The sequence below is a fragment of the Sphaeramia orbicularis genome, chromosome 2, assembly GCF_902148855.1.
Source record: "Sphaeramia orbicularis chromosome 2, fSphaOr1.1, whole genome shotgun sequence".
Classification (NCBI taxonomy): domain Eukaryota; kingdom Metazoa; phylum Chordata; class Actinopteri; order Kurtiformes; family Apogonidae; genus Sphaeramia; species Sphaeramia orbicularis.
The window spans coordinates 12,484,147-12,510,575 of record NC_043958.1 but is presented as its reverse complement, the minus strand read 5'-3'; the positions used below and the strand labels follow the sequence as shown (position 1 = coordinate 12,510,575).

The window sequence follows — 26,429 nt, the reverse complement described above, 5'->3', positions numbered from 1 at the left end:
AAATGATAACTGCACCAGGTGCACATTAGACCGTTTGTTTGTTGTTTCTAATTAATTAACGTCATGCAGTAATTTCCCGCTTTTTGCTCGTTCTCTATTAACCAATAGAAACAACGCATTCACTTTCTGCGCCGATTTCGCCCAGTAGAAGCCGAGGAGTTGTATCAGCCAATAGCGTGCGGCTGCTCTGAGCGTTTCGTCCAATGAATGATCAGCGTGAGTCATAAAAAAAACCAATGGGACGGCAGCAGTATTGTGTGACCGAAGCAGGGTCTGCCGGGCCGGGCTCATTTCGCCGCTCCTCCACCCGGCTTGTCTTTTTGGAACTCATTGCAATGGCGGAACAGCAGCAGTTCTACCTCTTGCTGGGCAGCCTGATGAGCCCTGACAACAATGTCAGGAAACAGTCAGAGGTGAGCCTCAGTCGTCGCTGTTTGTGTCTTTCGTGTGTCCGGTCGGACTGAGCGGTGCGGACCGTTAGCCCCGCTAGCCTGGCCGCGCGCGCCGCACAGCGAGCTCTCACGTCAGGCTCGGTAGCCCACGTGCGATGTGAAGCCGACACCAAGTACTAGTCAGCTAACGCTAACTACCTCCACCATGTTGCGTAGTTATGTGGACACGGGTTAGATCGCAAATATAACAACCCACTCGTGACCCTGTGTTGTGTTTTGTGTGCGTACCCCTTGTGTCACGCTGCGGTGGTTCGATTAGAGGCGAAATGTCCTGTTTGTTAGTACCGATCCGTGATTCTCCAGCTGACACTGGGGCTAGTCACGGAGCTAGTTGAGTACAGGAAGTAGCATGAAGCTAAATAGCAGCTTGACTAGCCAGCAGGCTAACGCACGCTGAGCTGTATGACAATATAAGGTGTTTATAAGTTGTTTTTTTTGTAAGGTCACATAAGAAAATCAGAAATAAACCATGGGCGTTGAGCAGCCACGCAACCCACGGAAAGGCCAGTTCATTCAGAGGGCGAGTCATGTTAGCGGTCCTTATGCAATGGCCTTCAGTGCTTAAGCCTGTTAATAGGACCCTTACATTCATGCTCTTATTGCTATTTATCTCAGTTTCAGACTGTCGTGGTAAAGTCTGGTCTCAGGTTGTCCCCTCTCACTGGATTAGTTTCCCTGAGGATTTGTTTGGGCTCCGTCTGGTTGGTCTATTCACTTTATTCCCACCATGATTAGCCTCCCTTGTCGCGGCAAAGCATTGTTGCCACAGTTTCCTCTTCAGCTGCCGACTTTGGGCTGAATCTTATCACACTCCCCCCTCAACAACAGTCAGCGGTTTTCTTTATTATCCACGGACTGTCTGCCGCGAGGCTAAGCTCATTGGAATCCATCCTTTAGACAAACTACAAACTCTGTTTTACACATGCATAATAGGAATTGATCCATCTATATAGACCCTTAAATCTACCTACTGCACATCTGCTGCAGTTTCAGGTCCACAAAGATGCAGTGACCTTAAGTCTGATGTGGAGTTTGATTTGCTGTAGTAAACACATAATTTTGACTTATGACATGCCATATGTACTGCATTTGTAAATCATATACTGGCATAGAATACTTGATATTTCCAAGATGAACCCAAATTACAGGAGTCCATCTTGTAAACATTCAGTATCATATTATAGAGGGGCTCTTTGGTCTAAAACTGTTCTGACCATTCAGGTTCTACTTAATTGTGACTTCTCCCCCCACTCCCCACTCCTCCCATTCCTGCTTCTTTGTCATGCAGATATGCATGCTTAAAAACACACTTTCAAAGGGTTAAAAGGTCAATCTGGTTTCTCCAGGCAACACTTGCAAATGATGTGTGATCTTGGAGCACCCTGGGTACCACTATTTCCACACAGCAGCTTAAGCGTTTGCATTTGTCACAAGGACTTAATTAATCATCTTGAAGGACAGATAGGAAGATAGTATGCACAACACAACAAACAGGCTTTAGTATTACAACTTCTCATGGTAGGATTCATGTCCTGAAATGTTGTCTTTGATAAGCTGATGGATGTGTGAAAATTTAGACTTTGAAAGGAATTTATTTATGTTGATGACTTTTCAGTAAGTTTAAGCTGATTCACAAATATCCTTAAGTTGCCTGCAAAGTTTTAAGTATACACTAATGAAGCATTAGACAGATTCTATACATCTCCAAAGTGCAAATGAGATCTGCTTCTCTAGGGTTCTGTCTTACAGGAAGGAAAACTTCAGTTTCAGACAAATTTATTCAGTACTTATTTAGAAAGAAATCATTCGCAGGAAAACAAAGTTTTTAAATGACCTGACCTATTTGATGAGTGGGATCTGAAATCTGTCTGAGCAGCGCCCTCTGCTTTTGTCTGATCTAAACATCTGTTGTGGTTTGAAATGTCAGTGTGGAATTACAGGCATGTGTAAAATGACTAACAGGGTGTACATGACACTCTGCAGGGTCCTAGACTGTTTGTGTGTTAACTTGTGTCTAAGCGTTCATCCTCACCACTGTCCACTCGTTGTCTTTGCAGGAGACCTATGACACGATTCCTGGTCAGAACAAGATCACATTCTTGCTGCAGGCCATCAGAGATGCATCAGCTGCAGAGGAGGTTCGTATACCAATACCAAGTGCTGTTGTTGTTTACTCAACCCGTTATTGGAAAGTTCATTGTGTGATATCTGAGCTTTAAAAAGGTTGGACCATAACAGCATTTTAAGAATGCTGTTGGGTCATCATACTCGAACCTCAGCAGTCAGACACACAGGCCCGTTGTGAGTCACAGTTTTGGCATTCTGGCAGTTCTGTTTACCCTGAATCTACCAGCTGCTTGGTCCCACATGCTTCCTCCCTGTTTCTTTACCTCAAGGTGGATATTTTTAGAGTCTTGAAATGGGAGCAGGCTGAGGGTGCTTGACCCAGGGAGAGTGACTCTGCTTTTTGAGATGCTGCAGGTTTTATCAGTGCAATTTTTATACTCTGTTGTTGACCGTTCACTTAAATCCAACACATCAGATCCCTAGAGTCCAACAGCATGTCCTGTGACACTGCTCCATCCCTTAGCGTTTGAAGGTGAGCAGGTATTGTGGGTAAGCTGCTGAAACCTGCCTTGTCCCATCAGGTCAAACAGATGGCGGCAGTGTTGCTGCGGCGGCTGCTGTCCTCCTCCTTTGAGGAGATCTATCCCGGGCTGACCGTGGAGATGCAGACAGCCATCAAGACAGAACTTCTGACCAGTATCCAACAAGAGAGCTCCCCCAACATCCGCAAGAAGGTCTGCGACATTGCCGCTGAGCTCTCCCGCAACCTCATTGGTAGGATTTTGAAATTCTTTCAGTTAATAACTTGATTTTTACTCTGTACTTGAATTCTTAACATTTAGACTCTCAAAAGTTTGTGGATGGGTTCAAACAGACTATTCAGTGTTCTACAATTCTGTTGTACTGTTTTAGTTGAAGCTAAACATTATAAAGGACAAATCACAACTGATCCCACTGACATTTCATTAGCGTAATATTCAAATCGTTAACTTTGCTCTGTTTTTTAGATGATGATGGGAACAACCAGTGGCCAGAGGTGCTCAAATTTCTTTTTGACTCCGTCAACTCTGACAATGTTGGCCTGCGGGAAGCTGCTCTGCACATATTTTGGTGAGTTCCTGTTAAACTAATCACAGCTATCCCAGCAAAAAGCTTCCAACCAGTCTTAACTGCTTCACAGCACCAAGCAGTGGTTAAAAGTGGTTTGTGTCTTGATCTCTTCTAGGAATTTTCCTGGAATATTTGGCAACCAGCAGCAGCATTATATGGAAGTTATCAAGCGCATGCTTGTGCAGTGCATGCAGGATCAGGACAACGCACAGGTTGCACCATGGTTTACATCTTAGCTGTAAAGCAGTCATTTCTTGATTCTATGACTGTATATTTATTGTCTCTACATTCTCTATTTAGATTCGTACTCTGGCAGCTCGGGCTGCTGCATCATTTGTTCTATCTAATGAGAGTAACACAGCGCTGCTGAAGCATTTCTCAGACCTGCTGCCAGGCATCCTGCAGGTAAGACACAAGGATCCCTGGGACTTGCTCAGAATCATATCAGCCAAATTATCTTATGGTTTTACTGTATCAGAAGTTCTGGAGTTTATCTAAACGCTCTTTACAGGTTTATGAATTTGTCACCCATAAGTATCTGAAACTGTATGCACCCACTTATCAAATGAGTAGCATGTGTAAATAGATTGTGGGTTTGTTTTGAGAGCTGTTGAACAAAAGCTAACCTCAGCTTTTTTAAAATCAGGCAGTGAATGAGTCGTGTTACCAGGGAGACGACTCTGTGCTCAAATCATTAGTGGAAATAGCTGATACAGCACCCAAATACCTGAGACCTCAACTGGAGGCCACCCTGCAGCTGTGTCTGAAGGTGAGTCGGATGTTTTCTTCTCACTGACACAAAGCCTAAAAGGACAATGATCAGGATTGTTCATTTTCTGACTGTCCTGTTTCCGCAGCTGTGCGCCGACACTAACCTGACTAACATGCAGAGGCAGCTGGCATTGGAGGTAATTGTCACCTTATCGGAGACTGCAGCAGCCATGCTGAGGAAACACACTGCCATTGTGGCTCAGAGCGGTGAGGAATTGGTGTGATGGGCCTTTAATTCCAGTAACCTGCTTTCTGGGTCTGTTGTCTAATGGAAACTGTTGTGTTCAGTGCCCCAGATGCTGGCAATGATGGTGGACCTGGAGGAGGATGACGAATGGGCTATGGCTGATGAGCTGGAGGACGATGATTTCGACAGGTAACTGCCTTTTTGTTTTTATCCACGCTGCAACACAAGTCACTGTAACCAGTCTCTGGTTGGGATGGAAATCATTGGTCAACCTTCACTTAATGTATAACATGTAAATGATTTAGCAGGGAGACAAATCCTTCTGTGATTTAATGTAGCTGGCTTAATAATGACATTATTCTTCTGTGTAGTAATGCTGTGGCTGGTGAGAGTGCTCTGGACAGAATCGCCTGTGGTCTGGGTGGAAAGATCATTTTGCCCATGATCAAACAGCATATCATGCAGATGCTGCAAAACCGTAAGTGAACTCAGCATTATGGACAATGGATTTCTTTAGGACAAAACCTGAACTAGGTATAAAGAGCAACTTGCAATTTTTTTTGGTGTGGATACATCATAGAATTGCATACCGCATTTCCTTAAACTGGAAACAAATTCAGTGTCCTGCTCTGTGCACCCCTGCCCTTAAACCTGTTGCTTTTTCTCTACTTCATCAAGGGAGTAGATGTCTTTTTCCTGCTGCTATACTCTGTATGCAACCTGTTCTCCCTTTTGTGACATTAGAGTCTAACTTGCACATATATGATTGTAGATGTCACTGGAGTTTGTATGTTTTAAAATCCAGCTCTTAGACTATTTTCTTGCACATCATCTGGTTGTTGGTTTTAAAAATGGTAGTAGATATTGGATCTGCTTTGAAGATCAATGTGTGTCATTGCAGGCATTTCAAATTAGTTGCAGCTCTACACATTTGTTTTCTGCAGAAACCATTTGACTCTTATGAACTAAACTTGGTGTGTGTGTGTCTGTGTTGATAGCTGACTGGAAATACCGCCATGCTGGGCTGATGGCGCTGTCTGCCATCGGTGAGGGCTGCCATCAGCAAATGGAGGCCATCCTCAATGAGATCGTCAGCTTCGTCTTGCTCTTCTGTTCTGACCCTGTAAGAGCCACTGATGTTTAACATACATCTGTCTCAGCTCATTTCGATGCTTAAGTGCATAGGTTGGGGGTTTGATCTTGCCTTTTCTGTCACTTCTCAGCATCCACGAGTGCGCTACGCTGCTTGCAATGCTATTGGACAGATGGCCACAGACTTCGCCCCCACCTTCCAAAAGAAATTTCACGATAAGGTACGATGAGGTTATTGTAAATGAGTCACATTACTGTCTTAAATGACAAAGACTAACCTCGCATTCTTGTCCCCACCAGGTGATTTCTGCCCTACTTCAAACCATGGAGGACCAGAGTAACCCCCGGGTGCAGGCACATGCTGCTGCTGCGCTCATCAATTTTACAGAAGACTGTCCCAAATCTCTGCTGATCCCTTACCTGGACAGCTTAGTGCAGCACCTTCATGTCATCATGGTAGCCAAGCTGCAAGAGGTACAAACATGTGTTAATCGCATGAGAACATCTAACTAAACAGAACCTATACCTTTTTAAGTCTTTAATTATTTTGTCTGGCCTCCTCCCAGCTGATCCAGAAGGGCACCAAACTGGTCCTGGAGCAGGTGGTGACGTCAATCGCCTCAGTGGCCGACACAGCAGAGGAGAAGTTTGTGCCATATTATGACCTGTTCATGCCCTCGCTCAAACACATCGTGGAAAATGCCGTGCAGAAGGAGCTGCGGCTGCTGCGTGGCAAAACCATCGAATGCATCAGCCTCATCGGTCTGGCTGTCGGCAAGGACAAGGTACGTCTCCGTGGGGTTGTGTTTATTCCTCCAGATTTGAACGTCCCTTTGTACAGCGCTCTGTTTAAATTGAGTGCACTTAAAAGGCAACTTAAGCTGACCAGTCAAAGTCCCTCAGGTTACAAACCTACACCTTGATAAATATTTCAACCTTTAAATGTCTAACATGGGTCGTCTTGTTTCTAGTTCATGCCTGACGCCTCTGCGGTGATGCAGCTGCTCCTCAAGACCCAGACAGACTTCAATGACCTGGAGGACGATGATCCTCAGGTAGGAACAAGGCTGGAACTTTAACGTGTCTTCCTCTAACTATGATGGCCACTGTCTGATGGTCCACCTGTGTTGTTCAGATCTCGTACATGATCTCCGCCTGGGCCAGGATGTGCAAGATCCTAGGGAAGGAGTTCCAGCAGTATTTGCCTGTGGTCATGGGCCCTCTGATGAAGACGGCATCCATCAAGCCAGAGGTGGCCCTCCTTGATAGTAAGTTTCTCAACACTTCAAAAAAGAGAAGCAGTATCAGTTTAAACATGTTTCCTGTAGGTAAATGAAACAAATATTCCAGGGCGACTTGGATGAAAAGCTAAATTAGGCTTAAGGCTTATTTGTTATCTTCACTGAAGTCCATTAACTTGAATTCTACGCCTTAAATACAACTTTGACAGTGTTAAAATGTCTTTTATAGCCCAGGACATGGAAAACATATCTGAAGATGATGGTTGGGAGTTTGTCAACTTGGGAGACCAGCAGAGCTTCGGCATCAAGACGGCTGGTCTGGAGGAGAAAGCCACTGCCTGTCAGATGCTGGTGAGCAGCCTGTTGAAAGAGCATTGACATGCATGGATTTCTACATCATCATCTGTTTTTTTTTTTTTTTTTTTTTTTTTGTGTTATTGACGAACGTGCCGGTGTTCAGTTCTTTGACATGTTGAATTTCGGTTTCAGGTGTGCTATGCCAAAGAGCTGAAGGAGGGTTTTGTGGAATACACAGAGCAGGTGGTGAAGCTGATGGTTCCTCTGCTCAAGTTCTATTTCCATGATGATATCCTTTTGACCTGTGAACGATGGCTATAGCTGACTGTTCTTGAAGTGGTTTGCTTTTCTTAAGGAGGATTTTTATTCCAGTTCTGTAGTTTTCCTTGACTGTGTTACGTGTTCGGGTAGCAGCAGCTGAGTCCATGCCCCTGTTGTTGGAGTGTGCACGGGTTCGAGGACCGGAGTATCTGACCCAGATGTGGCACTTCATGTGTGACGCTCTGATCAAGGCCATCGGTACTGAACCAGACTCAGACGTCCTGTCAGAAATCATGCACTCATTCGCCAAGGTAACAGTCTGACAGAAAAGTCCCTCCTGAGAAGGCTGTGTTAAAGCAGGATATTTAGGCTCTTCTCTTTTCTGTTAAAGTGCATTGAGTTAATGGGAGATGGCTGTCTGAACAATGAGCATTTTGAGGAGTTGGGCGGTATCCTGAAAGGAAAACTGGAGGAACATTTCAAGAACCAGGAGCTTAGACAAGGTTAGTCCAGGGATGCATGGACCTAAAGCTACAACCACATGTGAAGAGTTTGCAAATGTAACAACTATTTTTTTTTTTTTTTTTTTTTTTTCTTCACAGCCAAGAGACAGGATGAAGATTATGATGAGCAGGTGGAGGAGACGTTACAGGACGAGGTAAACATTTCAGAACATGTTTTCGCAGATGAATTTGGTTTCATTTTAAAGAAATTATATTAATATCTGCTCTGTTTTCCTTCAGGATGAAAACGATGTGTACATCCTGACCAAAGTGTCCGACATCCTGCACTCTGTTTTCAGTAGTTACAAAGAGAAGGTTCTGCCATGGTTTGAGCAGCTGCTGCAGCTCATCGTCCAGCTAATAGTAAGTGCTTCATGGGTGAGCCACTAGATGGAGACAAAGCTTGCTCTTTTAGTTGAATTGTCTCTTTTAGTTTGAATTGTCCAAATGATTGACATCAAGTTGTTGTAGTTTCTGGACGTGTGCAATATGACTGTTAATTCTGAAAAAACTCAAATGTTCTGACCAGTACTGATATTCATACGTTCTATTGATAGGATTGTTACAAAGACAAACCAGTCCTTTTGAGCCTTACAGTTGTTAATTGCGCTTAAACCCATAACATAATAAACTCTACTAAACTTAGATGGGATAGATGGCAAGTGATGAATTACCAAGTGCAATGAAAGACCAGAACATTGGTTAATTTTCCTTTTTTTCATGATGGGAGTATTATTCAAGGGCTGAGCTGAAGACCTACATTAAACACATCCTTTTTAACATTCACATTTTAGCAGGTTCAGTGTTTGTGTTGATCCCAGACTCTAATCTCTTGACATGCTGTCAGAATACAGCAGACTGACGAACCCCTCCGTCTTCTTCTCAGTGTCCTAACAGGCCGTGGGCTGACAGACAGTGGGGTCTGTGCATCTTCGATGATGTGGTGGAGCACTGCAGCCCCTCCTCTTTTAAATATGCTGAGTATTTCTTGCGGCCCATGTTGCAGTCACTGTGTGACTCGAGCCCTGAGGTTCGGCAGGCGGCCGCCTATGGTATTGGTGTCATGGCTCAGTTTGGAGGAGAGAACTACCGCCCATTCTGCACAGGTACAGGCTTCAGGGGAATCAGGAGTGTTGTCCAGCTGGTGGGGTGTGGTGGTTGTCTGCAGATGATGATGATGATGATGATGACCTGTGTGATTATTTTTGTCCAGAGGCCATTCCCCTGCTGGTCAGAGTTATTCAGGCAGCTGACTCGCGCTCCAAAGAGAACGTCAACGCTACAGAGAACTGCATCTCCGCTGTTGGGAAGGTCATGAGGTTTAGGCCAGAGTGTGTCAACGTCAATGAGATCCTTCCTCATTGGCTGAGCTGGCTGCCACTCAACGAGGACAAGGAGGAGGCTGTCCACACATTTGACTTCCTCTGTGATCTCATTGAAAGGTAAAATGACAAAATAAAGCTTCACAATGCATCGTTTTCCGATCTTATTCTCTGTACTGAGTCCTGTTTTGTCTCTACAGCAACAACCCCATTGTCCTTGGACCAGACAATTCAAACCTTCCTAAAATCTTCCTCATCATCGCGGACGGAGTCGCAAATGAATCAGTTAAGTGTGAGGATGCATGCAGCAAACGACTGGCAAACGTCATCCGCCAAGTACAGGTGAGTCAAGGATCAGAGTAATGTTTAGCTGTAGAACCACATTAAAGTTCAGTTATGAAGATAATGTTTGTAGTTTTTGGGATGCCAGTATTCCATAAGATTCTGGAGGACATAAGTGCTGTGGTTTAGGCTCTAGAACCATTAGATTTTGGACCCTCAGCCAAAAAAATTTACATTAGACTTTGAATTTTTCTTTTTTTTTTTTTTGCCACATTTTCAGTACCATAGTTTGAAAGATTGGACTCAATACTTGGAGGTTTTGGGATCCTCTAATGAGCAATTTCACCAAATTTAGTATATATGGCAGTTTTATATGAACAAAAATTGGAGGAAGTTAAACAGGGACCACTTTCACTAGACCATAACGTAATCATTCAAGCAGGTTCAATCATGAAAGTTTTCTTAAATGTCATATAATAGAACTTCAGCCATTGGTGATTTATCTGTAACAAATTTGTGGAATGAGAAATCGGTCTCTAGTTGAATCATAATCTTCAAGGTCTCAGATTTGACTCTGCTGTCTTTGTTTTGATCTAGGTGTCAGCAGGATTATGGACACAGTGTGTATCGACGCTGAATGAGACGCAGCAGAAAGCCATACAGGACCTCCTGAACACCGCCTGAGCCTGTATCCCCGTCACCTCCCCTGCTCTTTAAAAAGCCCATGAAGAAAGCTCCCGGAGCTCCTCCATTCACTCCCTCTTCTTCCTCCTGCTCTGATCTGTAGTGTTTATGGACGCCGGCTTCACTTTCCCCCCTCATCACCTCCTCCACCCGAATAGTGTATAACCTCCGCCTACCTTCTGCCGACTGGAGGGAGCAGATTGGACGTTTGTGACAGTGGAGGACATTGGCCATCCACCTCAAAGACTCCTCACCCCGTATCCAAGGCAGTGGGAACGAGAGGACGAGCGTGTATCCCGGTCTTATCACAGTTCGCGTCTTCTATATGGACATTTGTTTCTCCAGCCATTCCCTGACGTTTGCCCAGAGGACTCGCCCTCCGATCTTATTGGACAGTCGCACTCAGAGGGGCCACAGTGGGGGGGAAGGGGGGACGAGACATTAAAAATGAACTGAGTAATCGAATGAGGTGAAAATGCACACTGGGCGATCACTGCCTGTCTCCTGTGAATTTTTTTTTTTTTTTTTATTGTATTTATTTTCTCGTTCTGTGTTCCCAGTGTTGGCTGGGGGGGAACAGGCCTCTGTCGCAGCCCACAGGGTTTGTTTCTCAAGTAACGGCATGTTTAAGTGGCTAACTCTAGAAATTATCAATAGTTAGAATTGACATCATCGTCGTCTGGGAGAGTTGACTTAACGCAGCTTTCCTCCATAGCCTCCCTGATAGCAGTTCACAGGAAGTGAAGGTGAAATGTCTCCGAACGGTTCTCAGCCCTGACGTAGCAGTTTGGTAAAAGGGCTCTCTGAGGAAGCGCAATAATATGTAGTAGTAGTCACAGCCATTGTGTGTGACAAGCTGGAGGAATATGAACTAGAGTATTTGTAAAATGCGTGCTACCATATTCTTAATTCTATGGTTTTTGACCCTTTGCAGTCCTGCAGGTTTGATGGAATTCAGAAACAACCAACAATAAATTCCATTTGAGAGTAATCAAGCTGGTTTTGCACCTCATTTATGGCTTTTTTTTTTTTTTTAGGGATATGCACCATTTGTATGAGCACGCTGAGACAATTGTATCCTTAGGTTCAACATAAGGGTTCAGAGTCATGTGAAATTACTTGCAAAAGTGTTTTTTAATGCTCTTATCAAAATCACAAGACATTGTTTACAATCTTGATAATCTCATTTTCCGGTCTTATCTTGCAAAATGAGCAGTTTTATCTAACAGATAACACAGCTTTGTTTTCTTGATTATTTCCCGCTAGTTAAAATAAACATCAGCCCTAACATTCTAAAAGTGGTATTTCATTACAGTGGGACCATTCACTGGGTTGGATATTTTAGGCAGCAAATGAACATTTAATCCTAGACGCTGATGTGTTGGTAGCAGCAAAATGAGCAACATAATTAACTCATTTTGCCATTTTTAACTTATCAACTTGGAGAATTACATGTTCATTTCCTGCCCAATATATAGCACCAACAGGTCTTATAGTAATGAGGTCAACATTAGTGTCAGAATTCTGGCTGACTAGTGTCATTCAGCTGCATCTCAGAATAGTGTGACTAGTTAAATATTTCAGAAGGTGAACATTTTTATATTCTAGACTCAGTGCATGTCAACTAAAATATTTCACGTGACTTTTGTGCATCTCAAAATAGATTTCATATCCAGTTTTGGTAAATCGCTACTTACAGAGTATAAATACCATGAGTGTCTACGCTTTATTACAGAGAGGACGATCACTGCTGAAAGGGCTGACCAGAGTTGTGTCAAAGTAGTCATGGAAAGTTGACTGTAAGAATAGTGCGGTAAAAGGTTTATAAGCAACAAGGATGACTGTAGCTTTGAAGACTGTCAAACAAAACTGTAGAACTTGAGTTTCAGAGAGTGGATGTGTCTGTAATAAATCTGTGACTTCCACAATATTCTTATTTCTTTAGATACATCTGTAGGTGGAATTTTGATGAGTATAGCCACTGATTCCGGCTTCCATTTTGTTACGTTCGTAGTAACTAGTGATCTTTATTGGCAGTGATGAGTGAAGCAGTTATACAGAAGGGGAAAAGTACTCAGAAGTTATGAGAAATAAAAATCTAGTACTGAAAGTGTAAACACATCAAACCTGTCATAGCATTGCAAAAATCTCAAAGACCAAGATATTAAACCTTAATTGTAATTCCAAGCATCATCTTCATACTTTAAATTCAAATACAGTAAATGTTCTCGTATTTTTTTCCACATACTTAAACTGTGTCATTGTGGCCAAAAAAACAAAAAAAAAACAAATACGTCATGTGAACTGAGAGTAGCCATGCTTTATTAGGACATTTTGAACAACAGCAAAGTAAATTAAAGCTTTAACCAAACAGTCAAGGATGGTGACCAGTCTCCTGATGTAGGCAGACAGCTGGAAATGTTCGTCCTACCTTTGTACAAAAATATACAAACTCCTGCTGAGCAGCACTGACACTTGGTTAAATGGATCCAACAGACAGAAAAACTACAACTCTGGATACTGTATATCCACACTTCTAACGGCCCTAATATTCAGTGTTTGTTTTGGAGACATGATTTCATGAATTATTCTGTCTATAGAATATGGAGAAGAGATTATTATACTTTGTTTTACTCTAGAAGCTATCCCAAAATCACAGATACTCATTTGACAGAAGAGAGGCATCAAAATCCTAACTTTGAAAAGCTGCAATCTGGAAAACCCTGGCCTGGTAAATGGAAAAAAGAACGTTTAGCTGCGATTTCAGCTAATTATTACATAATCTGTGCAGCTATAATTTTGATTCAATGCCTGTCAGTGACTTGAAGTAGACCTCCATAAAATAAACCCTCTAGGATAATGAAAACCCTCTTCTAAAAGAACAAAAACTCAACATTTACTGAATGGCATTAGGTGGAGGGCTGCAGCTAAATCTCCTGACACCCCCTTAGAGTCATGTAATTACTCTGATATTGGCAGTTTCATACCCAGACCCGCTGGGAAACACCCGAAAGGTGACGCACAACTTTGACAGCCCCAGTTAGTTAGTGCTTCTGACACAAGTTCTGATTGGCCGCTGATGTTTGAAGAGCTGGAAGGTTGTTTAAAACATTGACTGAATGTGTTTCCAGGTTACTTTATTACATCTTTGGACAAACAGGGTAAAAATGTTTCAGATTTGCGCTCCAGATGATTGTGAAATTACAGAAGCATCGTTTCAACAACCCTCAATTTACTTGAACATCAGAAGTGGATGACTTAGACAAACGATGGTTGACTAACACACACCAGGCACATACTGGGGCACCTTTGAGCAAGGCAGGTACACCCCAAACTAGTCCAGTGTCCGAAGATCTAAACTTGAGGGAGTAGTATTACATCAAGACCCTGCTTACATTTCCACAGCGAGTGCAATTTATCCACAGGAGCTGTCGTCTTCAGCTTCTCAGCCCGAGGGAAAAAATAAAGTGATCGGACGTTTCCTCAAGCGCACGACTGACCTTTCACCTGTGGTTCAGACTTGATCATAAAGGTCAGGTCACGCTGGGGAAACTCTCAGAGGGGAGTAGTGTTGGGCAAACGGTGTCCTGGGGTTTGCATGGCCATAAAAAAACAGAAACTTGCATGATTTCTGTGAGTAACGGAGGAGATGAGTCAGTATTTACAGTGACGACGACCTGTACAAGCTGGAAGGAACGGTGAGGAGAGGAGTGGAAGATGTCAGAAATGAGGGGGCTTCACATGAAAACATGGTGGTTTCGTCAGTGATTCTCAAAGGGCAAACTACGTCAGTGTGCTTCTCCCTTCATTCTTTGTTTTTCCATGTTTTCATACGATGTCACTATTCATTCATCGTCCTGGTCTTAACTCTTCTGTTTCTACTGGAGCATGTCCACAAAAGCGTCAAACTCGTCGATGTTCTTCTCGTAGACGGCCAGTTTCTCAGGCAGAGAGTCCTGTAGAGATAAAAAAAAAAAAAAAAAAAAAAAAAAAAAAAATCCACGTCGATAGTTAATATGAGCCGGTGTGGGAAAAAATACGGACCTTGTAAAATTTGGACCTATTTGGAATTTGCGCATGCGCGAGCGCAGCCTTACCGGATGTCAGGTTCAGTGACCCCTAACCCCTAACCCTAACCCCTAATCCTAACCCTAACCCAAAAGCGCACAATTCTACTCGCAAGGTACTTATTTCATAAGCCTCGCTGAACCTGACATCCGGTAAGGCTGCGCTCGCGCATGCGCAAATTCCAAATAGGTCCATATTTTACAAGGTCCGTATTTTATGCCACACCGGTTCAGAATATATGAATGATGAGTTATTCCAAACCAAAGCTGAAATGAACCCATTTTTCATGGCTGACTTCAAATTTCAGTAAGGGGCCAAATTTAATTATTAGTCATTTCACAGCAACTCGTGCGGAATTCAGAACATTCCCCTGCTCATGAAAAAACCTTAAATTCATTTCCAAAGATGTTCATTTTGACTTTTTGTTTGGCTCTCTGCACTTCATTTCATCATATGTTCAATACTGTGCAGAAGTCTAAGGCCACCTCTAGGCTTATCGTTTTTTCAAGGCTGAAACGAACATAAATATTTGTTTCTCTTTTCTTCACATAGAAGAAAATATATGAAATGTGTACAACTTCAAATGAAAAAACTCAGTTAAATGGCTTCTAAAGGCCACATTCCTTGCCCCTTTATGTGACCCCCCCTTTTTTTCCTTTCCTCTTTCTTACCATGAATGTCAATGTTTTTTGTGCGTGTGTAAGAAGTGTATTAATGGGAAAAAAGGTTTCAGGTGTTCTCATGTGATGAAGCCCGTGTCAAACTGAAATAAAGAAAATATGTGTTGGGAAAAAAAATGAGTTCTAAAGGTTAAAATCACTATTTAGTGTGACCTCTGACCCCATGACAAAAAGTAGCAAAAACAATTAGAAACATCTGACGCGTTGAATGAAATCTGAGATAAAACATCAGAAAATTAATGCCATAAATCTCATATTGTATGAACAAAAGGGTTAAAGACATGGTAACTGCAAAAGGAGGCTGCACTGAGTATGACTATAAGCTGTTTTTTCCCCAAAACCTTTGTTTTTCCTGCTGTACATACTTCACATATATCAGATTCGCTCTAAATACAGAGAGAAATGTGTATGTGTGGTCATTAGAACTTTACTAAACCAACAAACCTAACGTTGGATGAAGACTTTCACGCAGTACTGTACATCTAATCCAAGCCTCACAATTTGGGATTAAATTTTTACTGCAGTACAAGCGCCCACAACCTCATTTTGAGAGCACTTCTTGTTGCTATGGTTAAAAACAGTCACTTCTACATTACATCATTATTCAGTCTGAGCTCCATCTACAAATACTGGTTCCTTTTAATGGTTTTAAATAGAGTGAAATGCGTGGAGTCAAGGCTATAAATGTTTGAATTGATTTTATGTTTGTGTTTGCAGATGTTTTTAATTGTATAGTTTAATGACGTGACTGTATCCGCCATCTCAATGGGACCAACCTGGTTAAATAAAGGTTAAATAAGTAAAATAATAATAATAATAAAAAAAAAAAAACATTACTGGCTAATGTAAACTATAACGTGTGAAATATTACTGTTGTTGGCTCACACATTGTTTAGGCCACAAAGTGTTTGGTTAAACTTCAAATCTGCGGTCTATTTATCAAGAGATAGAGCCTAAAATTTGCATCATCAACTATCAATGTGACTGGACAGCATTAGAGCGTCACACAGAACAGCCTTACATTGTACAGGGGGTTTGTAGTTATAATAAAGTAATGGCATCCCGACAGGTGAGTTTAACAGTTCATAGAAATACTCACCTGGTTGTTGGTAACTGAGCGGTTCATGTGACAGAATCAGAAATGAGCTTTAGTCCGAGGCTTCAGAGAAAATTGTAAAAACGCAGACAAAGTTCCCAAAATGTAATGAACGCTTTCATTAAATCATGTTAATCCTTCAGTGTTCGATAATAAAACAGGTTTTCAGTGACTTTCTCTTCCATCATTGTTGCTATTGTAAGTCCCGCCTCTTCTTGATTTTGATTGGTTGGTCAAAAAAAAGTGACACTGATGAGCACAGTGCAGCCTTTCAAAGTTGAACTCGTTTCACCGCAAAATGCTAAGAGCAAAACAAATGTCACGTACCAACAGTCTTATCGCACTAATGACTTAAAGACTGAATTACACGGTGTTCTTTTGGAAAATAGGCCCCAACAGCCACCTATGGATCAGGCCCTGATACGCAACTTACAGTCATGGAAAAAAATGATTGGACCATCAAAAACAATGGTTATGCAATCAAGTACTAACTCCTGTGTGTATCATGTGACTAAAACAGACAAAAAAGAAAACATGGAATGCCTAGAAGCACTGTTTTTGTCAGTACAATGCCATAGCTATTGATGGAAGAACTGAAGTGATTTTGGTTATTATCAAGAAAACCATGGAAAATGGATCGATATCAGCTCTGAAATTAAACTCTCAGAAGCTATTTTTGTTATCATTATATTTGTCCAAACAAATGTACCTTTAGTTGTACCAGGTATTAAAATGAACAAGAAATTCAAGAAAACAAGGGTGGTTGATAATTTTCTCCATGACTGTACATTCATGTTGCTGAAAAGTCACATCAAATTACAGCTTGACAGCAAAAAATATTTAATCTTGATATTTTTTCATCTTGGACGTTGTACAACTTTAATATCGTTTCGTGACCACATGAACTGAAGACACAACATGACTCGCATACTCTACCTTTTGTATATATTAATTGTGAATGTCTTCTATTTCTGTTTAAGTAAAAGCAAACAGGTTGCATTTTTAATTTTTGTTGAGGATGGAAAATCTCAATTTTGATTTCTAGGTATTTAAACATTTTCCAGAGGAAAAACCCCAATTACTCAAATTAAGTAGATTTTTTTGCTCAGCCCTAAATTAGATAAACATAAATAATTTATGTGAATGAAGAATCTTTCATCATCTTTCATTCAGTGACACCTGTGCATGTCAGACACACTTTAAAATGCATTTGTACAAGGACTGTAGATATTTTGAGGAAAGGTTCTTTTAGACAAATGTACTTCTAAACCTGTGACTTTTGAGACTTTATAAACCATGAATGTTCTGCTTAAAATACAAATGTGTTACCAGGTCATCAGCCATCGACTGGGAGCTGATGTGCAGAGAGAGGCTGGCCAACTGAGGGGGGTTCTGAAACTCTCTGTAGAAAGTCCCAAGATCCATCGGTAACAAGTCGTCTTTAGAGAAGGCTGGACGCTGCAGGCACAAAATAACACAAATACTGCTTATTTATAGGATAAATATACCAAAGGATCCATATCTTGCTGGGGAGTCTTTAAACATCTATATCGGACAGGAAGTGATGATTCCTTTCTTGGTTTACATTGGAACAAACTGTGCTCTAATATACAGTTATAGCCCTGATATGCAGTCACAGTAGAGAGCACAAACATACAATATGATACAGTTAATACGTACAAAGTCGACCATGACAAAGTCGTCCTGCTGTTGAGATCCCTCTGAGCCCTGAGAATGAAGGCTGGCCTGCAGAGGAGATGAGGACGCAGGGGAGTCTGGAGGATGCACCTGAACACAACATATCGTCTTAGATTCAAGGGAGCACTTTCAGTCACCGGACAACAAGTAAAAATCTGAGGAGAATATGTACCATGGGGTCGTTCTCCTCCGAGTCCAGGCCGCGGGGAGCAAATGCAGCAAATGGAAGGTCTAGACTGGCTGCCGTCACCTACAAAGAAAAACAGCAGAAACAGTTAAAAATGTGGAAATACTAAATTACACTCAGAGGATAGACATTTTAATTTATACATAGATAATCTGGGGTTAATCCTCAAAGACCTGAACAGCTGCTGGCAACCAAACTAGTCTACTGATGTCAAGTGTCTAATACCTGTTGGGCCACGGATCCTATCAATACATGTCTGTAATTAAGGTAAAATGCTGTTTCTCAGCTTTTCATGGTCATTAGATATGACCCATTTGGATGTTCAGAGGTTCCCCCAGACACCATCATCTTCTACAGCATGGATTTGCCGGTAAAACCCATGTAATTTGACAAATGACAACAATAGGAGACTCTTGTTTATATGTTCAGTTTTTGATGTCTTTTCTGAAAAAGTCACTTCTGTTTTATGATATTATAACCCTTAACTCTACTCTGAGTTTTTATGGACATCAACATGATTGCAAATTAAATATAGATTTTATACTGAAAAATGCAAAATGCCGAAGATATTTTTATAATAAATGGTGATAAATCACTTAAATGAAGAGAAAAAATCCTTTGAGAGCTGCTCCAAAAATAGCACTGGGTCTTTATGGGTTAAGGTGAAGGAAATAAACTGAACAGTATGACAATATTTACCTGTGTGCTGGGTTTATTGACGAAAGCCCCCACTTTCCTTGTGAATGCAGCGAGTGATTCAACAGGGTCAGAGGGAGAAACACTCCTCCGGCCTTCATCTCTCCTCCCATCACTCCGCCCATCTCCGCTCTGTGACAGCCCGTCGTCATCACCACTGGAAACGACGAGTACAAGGTTTTAATCTGACTCAAGTCCCAACTATGAAGAACATTAAGAGTCTGAGGAGTCTTTTCTTTTAAAAGAGAAATAAAGCGTTGACTCACAGGTAGACATCAAAACAGGTTTAGGCTTTTTAAAATCAATCTACTGAAATCTGAATGACCAGTCTGGGATAAAATGCCATCGCTGAGTTAAAGCAGAGGCAGGAGAGGATTACCTGCTGCCAGGTGTGTTGGGGGCGTGGTCTACTGTAAGATGAGCATCAGCTCCATGAGGCGGCTGCGCGGGAACCAACACAACGCCGCCTTCTTTCCCAGCATGCAACATCTAAAGCAAAAAGCACAGGTGGACTTAAACCAGCTACACACCATCTTTTCACATCTTATAATATCTTTTCTATTAAAGATATTGTTGCTTTAATAGTGTGTTCAAAACAACTTGACTCACATGACACACACATGGAATAGTCATCACAGATAACACTTAAAATAAGAAACAGCACCACAACCACTGATAATGATGAAGGTTGACACTTAAGATGGTGTTTTTTCCATGTTATAAATATAAAGCTTAAAACTGTATCTAATAATTATCTTGATTAAAATTACGTGTTTTGACACTACTTATTTTTCCATCTAGATATAAGTATTTAAATCCCCTTTTAATCACCAAACCCAGACATCCCCTGTTTTCTGTAACAAAGATGAACGAAAAGAAAATACAACCGGTGAATTTGAGTTTTTCGCTTCAGAAATGACAAATTATTTCTACCTGCCTTTTCTTTTGCACTGGTGTGTTACATGCTGCTGTAAATTGTTACATTTCCCCATGGTGGGATCAATAAAGCCTTATCTTATGACTAAACAAATTATCAACATCACATTGTTTTTTTCAATTGAGCAATCAATTATGCTACTAAGACAAACTAATTGTTGCAGCTTTATAATGTACAGCTCATGTCTTAAATTCCAAATAATTTTGCTGGAGGTGAATTGAACAGATTCATGATCAATGGACGTTTTACCTGGTTTGGGTTGACGCCAGGGTGACAAAGTTCAGCAGCTCCTGTTAGAGCTGGAGACTGGTAGGATATTCTGGATGTGTACAACTACACACAGACAAAAAACATACAAACTGATGATTAGAAAACATGAAGGATTTCAGATTTAACAAGAATCAAGTTGAGGACATATAACACTCCCTTCAGTAATTGATAAGGAAGAAAACAAATATAGCACTTGATTTTTGGATTCACAATATGACTTTTTTTTTTTAACCATAATATCAATTCACATAGAAGCAAAAAGTGTAAAATTTCCTCTTCATACTGTAAGGTTATGTGCTTCAATTTTTTTTTATTCATCCAACTGTTGAAACCAAATCATATTCAGTTTCCTGTAAGATATATTGAAACAGCTTCCAAGAGGCTGCAAACAGTCTAGTGTTTGGACTTGAGAAATTACTAAAAATGACCCTCTCTTTTTAGCAAATAGTTTTTTTCCATTTACTAAGTAATCCAATAAAAGTTGCTCTTCTGCAATTTAACATCTCATCTTTTAAAGCTCCCGGCAGTTTGACCAAACTGCAGTCCATATACTTCCACATACAGTATTAGTACAGATGTTAAAACTGAAGTGTTCAGAAAAAGAGAAATCTGAAATCTGTAGAGGTCACACCGCACACAGACACACTCTCACAGCCGTCAGCGTAGACTCACAGTGTGAGTGACAAGTCCAGGAGCTGGTGGGAGCGGCAGACTGTCCAGGGGGAGGGGCTTAGCCAATTTAGAAGGTGATGGACTCAGTGTGCACACACACTGAGATAATCCACATAAACACACGCACACAGATAAACACACAGATATAAGGACAACAGGAAAGAAAACAGAGAGAGAAATGAAACACAGGTAGGAAAATGAAGAGAAGAAGTCACAATAAAGGAGGAGCATAAAGTGGAGTAAAGGAGTGTGGGATCCCACCTGAGAGGGAGGAGAGGTCGAGAAGGAGGTGGTGCAGACCTCCTGTGAGTCCTGGACCCCTGCAAATGGTCCTCCATCCTCCTCATCCGGAGGTCTGGGGACAAAAGGATTGTAGCAAAATGTTATTACATCATATGATTTTTAAACCTTTTGTCTTCTCAAAGGAATATACACAAAAATACCATAACGTATCAACCATGTGGGCAATACAGAGGAAAAGTCACAAAATAATTTTATTGATTTTTGCAGGATATACCTATCCTGCCTAACAAAAACCTAAACAGTGGTCCTTTGTGCTGTTCAGGACTCAAATATGACTTTAGATTTAACCCTGGATTTTCAATTACACAAGGGCAAAAGGATAATCCTGGGTATGTTCAATGCCCTTTATAGGATTGGGTTCCAGAGTGTGCATTCATCACGTCACCTTGAGAAGAGAGTCTATCTGTGGGATTTGTTTCCATAGTTACCTGTAGTTGCATGGCTGCCCCATGTTTGCAGGACGCTGGCTGCTGCAAGGAGGATCAACAAAGTGATCCACAATGATCCCCATGATGGGAGCCGAGCGCTCAAACTGCCTGCAAAAAGGACAAAGACACATCTGGTGATGTTCGACATTTCATTATAAATTAACAAATCCAATAAAAAGGAGAGGTCAGAAACCAGGGGTGGGTAATCCCAGGTTGATCAAGTCAAAGTCCTGCCATGTATTAGTTCAACCTGTTCACTTAACACAGGTGATTTTACTAATTATCCCCTCTACCTGGATGAGGAGTTGTGCTCATCAAAATGGGCTGGTTCAGTGAACAGATTGGAACCAACACATGGCAGGACTTTGACTTGATGAGCCTGGGATTACCCATCTCTGTCAGAAACTAACAAATTAAATTAACTACATTCAGTATCTTCACAGTGAAAGAGTGAGACTATGGTCAGAATGAAAGAAAGAAACATATATTTTCTCTGCATGAATTTGAAAAATCAGCTTTTGTATTTGCTCAGAAATATTACAGAATAACCACCAAAATGTCTCCAAACATGTACAATAAAAAAAAAAAAAAAAAAAAAAAAAAATTATCGCATTCCTTTATGAGAATATTGTTTTGGGTTGTTTCTTACCTGTTCGACATAAATGCCAGGTTAGTGCGGTAGGCACAAGAAAGTGTAACTGTACCAACTGGAGTACCAACCACACCGACACGTACCGTCTGAAAACCTTAAAAAAAACCACACAAAAATAAAAAATAAGCCAGCTTCTGCAAAACAATCAGAGCTACTAATGGAAAATGGCTTCTTCACTCTCCCTTATTGGGTTAAAGCACAATGCTTGCCCTGTGCATTTTTGTGCACTGTGACATACGCACAACCTAGCGCTGTGGAGCAGCATAGACACTAGTGGGCTGTAGAGACCAGAATGGAGTTTTTCTTAGCTAACTATCAATGTCAGTCAACTATCAGACCATGTGCAGACAAGTGTGTGTGGATTTCCAAATGATGTCTAATCAACTGAATTTACCACAGGTGAGCTCCAGTCAAGCTGTAAAAACATCTGAAGCATGAGCAAAAACAGGATGCACCTGAGCTCAGTTTTTCAGTGTCATGGCAAACACTCTGTATACTTATGTGCTTTTTATTTTTTAATAAATTTCCAGTAGTTTCAAACAAACTTTTTTCACTTGGTCATCATGTGGTATTGTGTGTAGAATTTTGAGGTAAAAAAATAGATTTAATCTATTGTGGAATATTATCATTCTATTCAGTACTTATTTACTGATGTTAACATTTAGCTGTTCATATTGATTGCACTCGTTAACACTGCATTATATGGATCTATATTTCTTTTTTTTAATTATCTTTTATTATTTTCAGGCAGCATTATCTTATCAGCATTTTACATCATGTATACAACCTCTATATATGCTAAGAAAAACAAACAAAAAATAAAAACATACTCATACAGGGAAGCAATGACAGAAATGAATCTGTATTTCTTATAATCTTTTAACAGCTTTCCTTTTCTTATTTGTCAGACAGATGGAAAAGTTTTATAATCTTTTGTTGCTTCGGTACAAAAGTTACCAAGTGCAGTGAGGTTTGCTAAATGCTGGCACCAGGTTATCAGATCAAACAATGGCTGGGATGTAAACAAGGAGATTTAGGTTTATTTTGGTTTACTTTGTATTTAGTCACAGTTGGCACCCCTCTTGTTTTCCTCCTGTGCTTTTTTTGGTTTGTATAAGCCACAGCACATTTTACCTCATTGCGTCTTTACACTTACAAATAACAGTAGTGTCTGTCTTTGAAGACTTGATTTAAGAAAAAAAAATGTTTCTGAGTTGACACTTACCTTCTCCTAACCCACTCAGCTGAACTTCCCCAAAGTAGATCCTAGACACAGAACAGACATTAATATCTGACATTAATCAAGATTTAAGAGTCAGCCAGTCAACTCACAAATTCAGCTTTAGAGACATAAAGAAGCTCAATGTAGGATCAATAAGATGTTAAAATATCTGCAGATTTAAAAAGACTGTAAGTCTGAAGCTTCACTGTCGAAAAACAGCACATAAACGAAAAAACTGAAGCTAACTCACCGGTATAGTATGACATAGTCATGTCCCTGGTTTCTGGACAGTTTGTAGGCTGGTGTTACTCTGGTGATAGCCAACAGGGACTTCAGAAGGACAGACAGACGGTTGTACACTGTATATGACACCTTGATGTCCTTATCACACCTGCAGGACAGACAGTGATAGGAGAATGATAATAAAATATCAATAGCAGTTCAATTAGTTATTTAGTTCCATAAAAATGTAGATATTTCACAGTTATATAGTACTTAGCAACTACCTTTTTTCCTCTCATTTTTGTGCATGCATGGTTTACGGCAAGAAACAGTTTTCCTCTTTCTGTCAGTGTGAATGTGTTGTAGGAGGAATATTTTATTGTTATTTGACAGCCTTATGAACAGTCACATGGATGAATTGGTACAAATAGATTTACTAGTTGTGTAAACTGCGAAATATCTCAAAAAACAGCAACACTGATCTATTTATATTTCAAAGCAGCTGACTGTCCATACCAGTAGTCTCATATGTGCTATGCTTTATTTTTTCTGTCTCTTTATCTTTTGTTTCTGCAGTATCAGCCAGCTTTGTATTGTTTTTATCACAAGAGTGACACATGATGATGCAACCAGTCCAACATCAGCAACTGACACCATTACAACCCATAAGGAGCAGTCACATGGGTCCATACAATAACACACTGTCAGTGAGGACTGGCTGTCCTCAATAACCTCATATGGCGATTGATAGTACAGACATCAGTGATATGATCTTTAATCCAGATCATAATCCCCTAGTGCCACCACTTAAAAAAAACTCAAATTCAAAAAGTACATTTTCATACAAAACAGAGAAATATCAAAGTCCACTCACTTCTCATTCATCTCCAGACACCAAGTCTCTAACTCCATTGAATCCCCCTGAAAACAAACAGAGAGAGAGAGACACACACAAACATCAAAAGAGGGACCTTGAAAAGGTGAACTTACCTTACCTACCAGGTTGGTTCAATAATAGACACCAGAGAATCAACAGTGGACTTTTGACTCTCTACTTCTCAATTCTGATACAAATCTTTTTTTGACAGAGTTCACAATGAGGGAACTTTTACCTCTGATGTCTTCAGGGAGATTTCAACGCACATAGAGCGTCCGATTCCTGGGAGTTGGCCAGCCAGTGCCTTTTTGGCTTCATGAGTCACCTCTGGGATATCTTTGATGGCCAAATTAAACTGGTCAAACACAACAACATCATCCGATAAATATTCGAATCCAAAACAGATAAAGTATCTGATGTTCAGTAGAAAAGGTTAAGTTTGTATCTCAAATATTTTACCCAATCAGAGCCAGTAGGTGATGAGGATGAGCGAGTGCAGATCTTTTCTCCGAGACGTGCCTGAACAATCACCTGGACAGTCTACAAATGCATATACAAGTTAAAAAACACCAACAAATTGTAGCCAGTTTATACTAGAGCTAATGTTCACCAAAGACACTGTCCCCACTATCATCAGTTTACTATACACAAATAGCAGACATAGGACTGTAGGAAATAGAGCAATTGAAAACACAGATTACAAACTGTTTTAGTTCTATTGCATGTTAAGAGGGAAAAAGTAAAACAGACAATTACACCATTAAAGCTTAAAACAGGAACAAAGCAAAACCAAAACATTTGTACAGCAGAGTAAAAACTCTACATAATAGATAAAAGAAAAGATAACATTTTGGGAATATGCCTTTGAATACACAATAAATGTCTTTTAATACACCTTTACAGTACACAGTAAGGTAAAAATAAGTAAACAAGCTGATGTATATGTTAGTCTGAAATATTCTTCAATAATCAAGAATTATTAAGTGTGTGGAAAACTCAGAGTGAAGAGACTATTTTCTGATATTTCAGTTCTTGTTCTTGTTCTAGTTGAAGTGGTTTATACATGTTTTGCAGAGGGTATTTTCCAGTCCTTTTAATAAGAGCTGTTCCTTTAGGTTCCTTTAAGGTATCTAAGTGCGTTTTCTCATGTGTTGAAATCTGCAGCGTCATGGTGGATTCTCACCTTCAAGGCAAAGAACTTGATAAACTTGTCCAGGTCTTTTTTATCCTGGGGACTCAGGTCACCGTCCATGTTGTCAGGACCCTACAAGAAACATTACATTGCATTAGAGACGAACCACGATAATATTCTTCTATAAATTAAAGATAAATTAAGTACGTTGTGTTCCTTTTTTACAATTCAGTCAAAAACACACACATAAATCAACACAGTTCAGGACATACAGCATATTATAACTGACCTCGAAAACTGAGCAGAGATTTAAATGCTGTAAAATACACTGCCACTACATATTTTACAGTAACTCATTCTTTAAGTCAATACACAGCTGTCAATTTTTTGCAACTTCTGTAGATTTGTACGAGGCCTAATATATGTTATAACTTCTACAAGCTAGCAAATAAGGCCTGGACGATGGCATGAATTTGCTTGAATATTATTTGGAGATCGAGCATGAACCTCACGACGGTGACAACCATGTAATGTTGCACAAAACGCAAGTGCAAAAATGGGCAATGTCAAAAATAGTTATTTCAGTGATGGTTATTGGATGATATTGTTTCATTAAGACGAAACAGAGGTGACTCACTGGTCAACGAACGCTAGCCTTAAAGCTAACTCTACCTAGCTAGCGACCACGCACTTTACCTTCACCGCATTAGCAGAAATAACTTACATTAGTTGTTTCCTTGTTACTGTAGCTTCACTAAATGTGAGTTAATTTGCTAGCGATGACATTTATCACCGAATTACACGAATATTTATGACAGAAGTTCAATTTTACAAAACGACAACAGCAGCTGTGCCACTTTTCTGTTTATCTTCTCCATGTCGACGTGTTTGGGTAGCAGTGTGTTCACTAAAGTACTTTCGTCATTCAAAAAATATATATAATTATGATAAAATATAAAAAAACATCGTTTTTGGAAGAAAAAATTAAATAACAATATATATATATTTAATTTTATTACT

The 26,429-nt window shown here is 40.5% G+C and overlaps 2 protein-coding genes across 3 annotated transcripts; one reads left to right on the top strand and one right to left on the bottom strand.

The window, feature by feature from the left end:
- The first annotated feature begins 246 nt into the window (after positions 1–246).
- On the top strand, positions 247–11,260 carry kpnb3 (karyopherin (importin) beta 3). Its single transcript, XM_030158553.1, has 26 exons — positions 247–413; positions 2,510–2,590; positions 3,101–3,293; positions 3,527–3,629; positions 3,745–3,841; positions 3,930–4,034; positions 4,276–4,398; positions 4,487–4,607; positions 4,689–4,776; positions 4,959–5,065; positions 5,586–5,710; positions 5,811–5,900; positions 5,980–6,153; positions 6,246–6,464; positions 6,651–6,734; positions 6,815–6,947; positions 7,150–7,271; positions 7,410–7,506; positions 7,617–7,789; positions 7,870–7,981; positions 8,081–8,136; positions 8,222–8,344; positions 8,868–9,087; positions 9,195–9,423; positions 9,504–9,645; positions 10,183–11,260. Exons 1-26 carry the CDS (start codon positions 336–338, stop codon positions 10,267–10,269), a joined length of 3,282 nt encoding a protein of 1,093 aa, XP_030014413.1. The 5' UTR covers positions 247–335; the 3' UTR covers positions 10,270–11,260.
- Positions 11,261–12,564: 1,304 nt separating this feature from the next.
- atg13 (ATG13 autophagy related 13 homolog (S. cerevisiae)) lies at positions 12,565–26,293 on the bottom strand. 2 transcript variants are annotated; one of them, XM_030158573.1, is made up of 18 exons: positions 26,134–26,293; positions 25,461–25,541; positions 24,737–24,817; positions 24,513–24,632; positions 24,275–24,321; positions 23,429–23,569; positions 23,182–23,222; positions 21,954–22,050; positions 21,305–21,412; positions 20,835–20,928; positions 20,574–20,672; positions 19,881–19,964; positions 19,074–19,183; positions 18,698–18,851; positions 17,984–18,061; positions 17,794–17,901; positions 17,443–17,571; positions 12,565–14,225 (listed from the first exon to the last, which is right to left on the bottom strand). In XM_030158573.1, exons 2-18 carry the CDS (start codon positions 25,527–25,529, stop codon positions 14,148–14,150), a joined length of 1,638 nt encoding a protein of 545 aa, XP_030014433.1. In that variant the 5' UTR covers positions 25,530–25,541; positions 26,134–26,293; the 3' UTR covers positions 12,565–14,147. The 2 variants fall into 2 exon arrangements, with proteins under 2 accessions (XP_030014433.1, XP_030014442.1); XM_030158582.1 differs by lacking the exon at positions 20,574–20,672.
- Between the last annotated feature and the right edge of the window lie 136 nt (positions 26,294–26,429).